Source organism: Prinia subflava, chromosome 2, assembly GCF_021018805.1.
Source record: "Prinia subflava isolate CZ2003 ecotype Zambia chromosome 2, Cam_Psub_1.2, whole genome shotgun sequence".
NCBI classification, from domain to species: Eukaryota; Metazoa; Chordata; class Aves; order Passeriformes; family Cisticolidae; genus Prinia; species Prinia subflava.
Window position 1 is genome coordinate 63,603,094 of NC_086248.1, and position 7,039 is coordinate 63,610,132.

The following is a 7,039-nucleotide window of genomic DNA, read 5'->3' on the forward strand; positions in this document are numbered from 1 at the left end:
TATGCTCTCAGATCTCACGAAGACTGAATTAGCCAAGCTACACTTTTGCTAATTTCCTAGCATTCAGGCAGGTAACAGCTACCAATAGGTCTTAATGCTGTTGTCAAAAATCTCTGATTCTTCCTACTTCCCCATAGTCAGGATCACTTTCTATTTTGGAATGACTGGTACTCCTGGCTGACCTACAAACTTCCTTCAGGCCCATAGCTGGCAAATCATGAACCCACTGCAGAGGAGTGTTGTTTGCACTACTGTTTATAGAAATAGGTAATTCTTCCCCCCACCTTTCTATTATTGTGTCAAGTGCTCCAGGAGCTACATCTCATGTCCAGGCCATTTGCTGTGGAAATTATTTCCTCAATAGATCTGTTGTCCCACACATGGGAAGAAATGTTAGTATTTGATTTTCTCAGGGGAAAAAAAAAATTAGAAAGTCAACAGTGCTTGTATATAACCTGAAGTGAAAACCCTACATAATTCTGAGGCCAGTAGATAGTGGATTAAACTTTGTACTGGAGGCAAATTCTTGGATATACATCCTTGTTCCTGTTGTTCCTCTCCTGCTTTCAGAAGCAGAGAGAAAATGAAACTCAACTGCCCCAGGCAGTACACAAGTCACATTCTCCTCTGATTGTTACAGATTTATTTTAATTCCAAGTTTCTCTGTCTCTTTCTCCATGGTGTTCCCAGAAGCCCTGAGCACTTTTATTAGTATTGTTAAGATAAATCTAAAATAGGAGAGACATAAAGGTCTCTTCATAGTCCTGTCTTGGCTCCAACTCAGCACTGAGTTTGGTTTTTACTAAATTTTCAAGGCTGAGCCCTTCAGTGCTTAAAGAGCTCTCATGAGCCTTCACAGAGAACTACTTCCTGGCTGTGATAGGGTGGTACCCTCTGTACCAAAACTGGCATCTCAGAAAATCAGAAAGCACTTGACATCTGTCAGCATACTCAGGTTATTCTGTGAATCCAGACAATCCAGACCCAGGCTTGCAGCAAAATAGAAGCAGAAGAAAAACCAGCTGTAGTTATCTGGGAACACACAGCTGTCTGGTCTCACCCCTCTGGCAGAAGGCTTGGGTCTCTGTCCCCCTTCTTTCTGCCTGAGGAGCACAGGGGTGCAGGCACTTGCCAGCTCAGGGGTGGGAGCAGAGGGGCTGCACCAGAGTGACCGAGCACTGGAGCCAGTAAGCTGTGCTGAGCTCCTGCTCTGCTCCTCCACTCCGGCTGGCTTGGACCCAGACAGCTCAAGTTTCTCTGCGTATCACTTCCCAGCTCTCCAGGTTCCAGGGCCAGCACAAGCAGAGGCAGCCCAGATCTGTTTGCACACAGGATCTAAGTTGTTTTCCTGTTGCACAAAGCAGAGCAAAACAAGACGAAAGGCGTAGCAGCTGGAGCTACACAGCTTTGTAGGGATTCCATAACGATGCACACATTTGCTGGATCTGTAAATGAGGAGAAGCTTTTCAAACATTTTGCACTTGTAAGAGGCTGCTAAGGGAAATTCACCCATCCTGCAGCTTTAAGAGCTGCAGCTGTGGAGTGCAAGCACAGAGCAGTAAGCAGTTTGCTTACCCACGGCTGCTTTCCTCATGCAGCAACTCTTTCTCCCTACTGGAAAGTGCACTTCTACCTGATAAAAAGAATCAGCAGAAAGCTAGAAAACAATCAAAAGGGCTTTTTTCTTCCCCTCCCCTGCCACCTTCTGCCTGGAGAGATTTAGAGAAAGTAGGATTTCTGTGAGGAAAAAAATCACAGCCTGAAGCCGCAGTACTAACTTCCATTTAACACTGCATGAAAGCATTCAGGGAGCTCCTCACCCACTTCCTGCACAAGCCCAGAAGACAAGGAAACGAAAGCATATGACCCTGCCACAGATGAATGAGGTACATTTAACATTCATGCCTTTTTGTGCACAACCTGGTCAATCCGAAGGGCAGTCATTCTTCTACTGAATCATGCTGCAAATTTATTTCTATCTTGCTGTTGTGCTTTCTGAACAGTTGCCTAAATATACTCCTTGCAGGAATTCAGTTTGCTTTCTTTCAGATTGCAAATAAAAGGAGAAACCAAAGCAGTAAGAATAACACAAATTTAGTATGTGCTTTTATTTTATACTTTCATGGCACATTTTCATTTGTAAACATTAAATTACCAGTCCTCTTCTTCATATGTTGAAAATAACCACCAGACATTTGAGAATTACCTGAGATTTAACAAAAAAAAAAAAAAGAGAGAGAGAAAAAGATCTGGCATCTTTTACATTACTCACATACAGTACCATTTCAGGAAGACTTACAAAAGGGAATGTTTTCCAAAATAGGACAGTTTTGTTTTGACTATAAAGATATACAAAATACATCAAAACGCCTTGGAATGATCAGCCGTATTAAGAGCATGTGGCAAATCAAACAATTGCTCAATTGATAAAACTGTTTTGAACAATTCCATTTATGCATAGCTGCAATACTGCATCAGTCCTGCAGCAGCATGATGTCCACATTGTCATGAACACCTTGTAAAAGCAGCTCTCCTTGGTAGGTGACGATCTTCCGTCGTTTTGCCGCCTTAAGCGTTCCCACCAGGGCTTCAAAGAGGTTGGCACACTTCTCATCAGCAAACAGCACTCCGAACTTCACGCTCACTTGTCCATCAGCATCTAAATAAAAGACATAATGAAGTTTTCCTTCCAGTTAGGAAATTACTGGGGAGATAAGGTGACATTGAAAGTAAACCCCACGGTGTTTCCCAATTTATTTGGGATCATATTATGAATGCTGATGATAAACAGCAGGCAGAACTACTGCCTAACTTTGCCTTTCCTTCCAGAGCCTCGTATCAAGGACCATGTATCTGCTCCGTTTACTTTTATTGATGACTTTCTGAAACCTATGACAAGCACAGAGTATTGAACCTCTTCATAGGGTTTGGAGGAAATTAGTTTTAAATAATTAAAATCGTAGAATATCGAATTGAGAGAGATCCATAAGGATCAAGTCCAACACCCTGCTCCTCCAACCTATATCTAAACCATACATGAAGACGCTTTTTGCACTATTTTTTACCTTATTAATATTTGAGGGTCACATTAAAAGGCTGCAATGTGAATTTTCACACAAAGCAAAAAATTTAAAAATATATGTTGAAGTTATATTATTCCTAAAAGGCAGATGCAGTCATACAAAATGCAAGATGTACATATGCATTTAGGTTTTAAAAACAAGTGGAACTGAACAAATGGCACCAGAACTGACATATAGGAGCAGGTAGCACATTCAAAATTGCATAAATGTTTGTAAAGAAAGAGGAGTTTTAGCGATGAAAAACAATCTTAAGAGAAAATGGTACCTTCTAAGCAAGTTTAAGGAAGTTTGCAACTACACATACAACTCCTGGATTCGTTTTAGGTATAGAGACCAATTTCTTCCAAATAATATGATCACAAACAGAATTGAAATGCATGAATTCTGAAGCAAAAAAGTTATCAAGGAAGGAGGTGGAAGGTGCAACTTTCTTCTGTGGTGACTATAGCGAGTAATGAAAGCCTAAAGAAAAGGATTCAGGGAGCAGGATTTCAGTGCTACATCCTCTCTGCTGCAGAGGCTTAAATGTTTAACTTTATAGCAGATACTTTAAAGAATGGAATACAGGCAGTACCATCCAGTCCAACATTAAGTGCACATGCAGCTTTTCAGGCTGCCTGCTTGTTTGAACTTGCCAAGTTCTTTGTTTGATATAACACGGCTACCTCTGTATGACATGTATGTACATACACGCATCTGTAACATGACTGCATCCAGACAGAGATACTACAATACTTACTTTTGGTTCCCAGACGCCGAATCTCCTCAACCAAGAGGCTAATTTCATGTTCCACATTCATTGTGGTCTAAAAGGAAAAAAAAAAGTGACAAAGTTTTCAGGAATCCTGTAAATCCTTTGCACCGTTCTGGCATGTTCTCAGTTCTTTAGGAATGTCACAACACTTCATAAATCTCAGCAGCCTGGAGATGCATGACTACAGGATAATCTAGGATTTTAGTCTTGAACAGATAAAAAGCCTCTGCATCTCCACATTTGAAGGGAACAGAAGGTACATTCTTGTTACATTCTATACACAAATATAAGGAGCCAACCTCAAAATACCACAGATGTGGGAAGGTCAAGGAAGAGGAGGGTTGTTCGTTTTAAAGAATGAAATTAAGCTGCCACAGAATCAGAGCAACTCACTAACATCACAGGTCTTCAGGGGCTTTGCAATTTTCCATCGATAGCCTCAATTAAAATGGCACATCTCCTTTAAATTTCTCTCTGGGATATGTGGTAGATTTGGTTTCTTAAACCACACCACAGCTTTCTACATATGCTGGGAAGATGTTGCAGACACACATTGCTGGTTACAGACACACATGGTGTCTGAAAGAACTGCAGCTCCTGCATACCTGCTACTAGAGCAGAACTGATCCAAACTATGCAAGTCACCTAAGGCAGTCAACATTTTTGCCATTCAAAGTGACCCCGAGAATCTGCTACGCTGCCAAACATATCCTGGGCACCTCTTTGCCATGAGACGCAGCAATTTGCACCAACACGCACCAGTGCCTTGTGACAGCTCAGCCACATGTGCACAGCATATGGCACTCTACAGTCACACACAATACTACCTGGCTGCAAAGCACCCGAGGCTAACAACTGCAGACACTGCACGGCGCCTCACAGCCTCTGCTGCACACAGCAGCACCAACACAGTGAAACCTCCAGATGTTGAGCTCCTTATGCAAAAACTGGCATTGAGGTAAGCACAAGGAACTGGACATCACCAACAAAGCAAAGCATCAAATGCAGCTTCCACGGGTGCCAACAATGCAGCCTGGAAAAGCCACTGAGAGCTTCTGGAGCTGAGCACTAGCTTAAAAGGGCTCAGCAAGCACTGAGACCCACTCTGTTGTTCAAAAAGCCGGGATTTTTGCACTAGTATGAAAGTGGAGTTAAAGAATGACCTCTGAATGCATCACAAACTCTTCCTAAGAGAAAGCGTCCCCTTCATTCTTTTTTTTATTGAGTTAAAATAGGTAAGAGTGACATAGTTCCACTTCCTGACCTCTTATGATTTACCCCAGAGGCATAAAAACCTTTGCAGCAGAGTCCGATTTTTAGATCCAAAATTCATATGCAGAAAAATGTTTCTTTTTAACATGCAACACCGAGCAAGCCTAATTATCAGCACGGGTTTCGGGCAAAGCCCCCATCAAAGCACAGGTTCACCCCTAGCGCACGGTCAGAGCCGCGCTGTAGCGGGTATCGGCAGACCGAGAGGTGACCCCGAAACTGGACGTGGGACCACCGCTGCCAAGGGCAGGGCAGCCAGGCTGCACTGCTGCACCTGCCTGAGGTGAATCCTACAAACTTCGGAGTTTGTTTGACTCGGCACTAAACAGAGCGAGGCAGCAAGGAAAATATGACCCGTCTCTTAGAATGCTTCCGCTCCCATTGTTTGTCAGCCTGACAGTTTTGATATTGGTCATCACAACGGCATAATTATCTTCTCTTTAAAGACGTTCTTCTCACTTTAAAGGCTATTTTTTACTTTCAGCTCTTTAAATTCACTTTGATTTCTAATTATTTTCATACATGTACACCATCAATATAAACAGCGGCACTAATAATTTAAAAAAAGTTAAATTCTACATTATTAGGCAAGACTCTTGAGATCAGAGGAGCGTGGCTGAGCAAGGAGTAGGGATGCTCGGTATTGCAAAACTTAAATATTTGCTTTATACCGCAGATGCTCAAGACACCAACTATCAAAAGTGCACGCCGACTGTTAGACTCTAATATTCCTGACGCAGACACTCTGCTGCAAGGCAGAGTACGTGGTATGGAAATTAAACTTCTCCTTATTTGGCAGAAACGCGCCGAACAGCTGCGAGCGCACACACACACGCACACACCCGCACATCTGTCACCCCCCGCGCCGACCTGTCCCCTGCAGGCACTGCCGGCCCCGCGGTGGGACCGTGCCGGCAGGCACAGCGCGGCTCCCCGCCCACGCTCCGGCGGGATCCGAGCCCTGCGCGGGGAGCACCGGGAAGCGGGCCCCGCCCGGCCGAGCCGCAGCCGCTGCCCGGCCAGCGCCTCTGCCCCTGGCGCGGAGGGAGGGAAGGACGGACGGACAGACGAATGGATGGACGGACGGACGGACGGCTGTCCCCGACCCGCTCCCGCCCGCCGCCACTCACCCGCTGCCGCCGCCGCCGCCGCTGTGGCCGCTCGGAGGCGGCGCGGCCGCGGGGCAGCGCCGGGCGGGGCCGGGGCCGGCGAGGGGCGGGCGGAGGTGGCTCTGCCCCCGCCGCGGCCGCGCCGCCTCCCGCAGCGCCCCCGCCCCGGGGCGGCGCCGCCGGCCATCTTGGCTCTGCCGTGAGGGAGGGTGCGCCTGTGGTGCCGGGAGCCCGCTGCCCGTGCCGTGCCAAGGTTCAGTGCTTCCCGCGGCACGGGCGTGGGTGAGTTTGTTAGGTAAAACGCCTTCCGAGGCCAGCCCTTCAGCAGCCCCCCCTCTTCTAGTGGGTCAGCTTTCTATAATTCACCGTGTTGCTTCAGTCCGTCAGCGTGCCATGCCCCATATGCCCCATCTCTGCTGGTGTCCCCGGGTGGCATGCCACATTCTTAGGCCTCCCACATTTATTTTCTCTTAGAAAATCAGTTCTCCTTCCAAAGAAAATGAACGAGCTAGGTTAACACCATTTACCCTCGATAAAGTTGTGCTGCAGTATATCTGTGTTTCCAATCAGCACCCAAATCCTCGCACCCTACGCTGCAGAAAGAATGCAGTTTAGTTTTTTTCTGTCTTGTGTCATGGCATTCACCAGTGCTCTTGTCTCTCTTCCTCTTCACCTCACAGAAACATTTACGTCCTCTCTCAAGGGCTCAGGCATTTAAGCTGAGAGCTGCATTAACTCCTACGTAGCGATGAAGCTGCCGCCAACCCCCAGTCAGAGTCAGGGCTCGCACCAAGGCTCTCCCAAAAAATTCGCACTGCCAC

General features: G+C 46.1%; 1 protein-coding gene across 2 annotated transcripts; it reads right to left on the bottom strand.

The window, feature by feature from the left end:
• Positions 1-2,078: 2,078 nt before the first annotated feature.
• Positions 2,079-6,323, bottom strand: ABRACL (ABRA C-terminal like). 2 transcript variants are annotated; one of them, XM_063391876.1, is made up of 3 exons: positions 6,240-6,323; positions 3,823-3,889; positions 2,079-2,659 (listed from the first exon to the last, which is right to left on the bottom strand). In XM_063391876.1, exons 2-3 carry the CDS (start codon positions 3,881-3,883, stop codon positions 2,475-2,477), a joined length of 246 nt encoding a protein of 81 aa, XP_063247946.1. In that variant the 5' UTR covers positions 3,884-3,889; positions 6,240-6,323; the 3' UTR covers positions 2,079-2,474. The 2 variants fall into 2 exon arrangements, with proteins under 2 accessions (XP_063247946.1, XP_063247947.1); XM_063391877.1 differs by lacking the exon at positions 6,240-6,323 and adding an exon at positions 5,980-6,004.
• Positions 6,324-7,039: the final 716 nt, after the last annotated feature.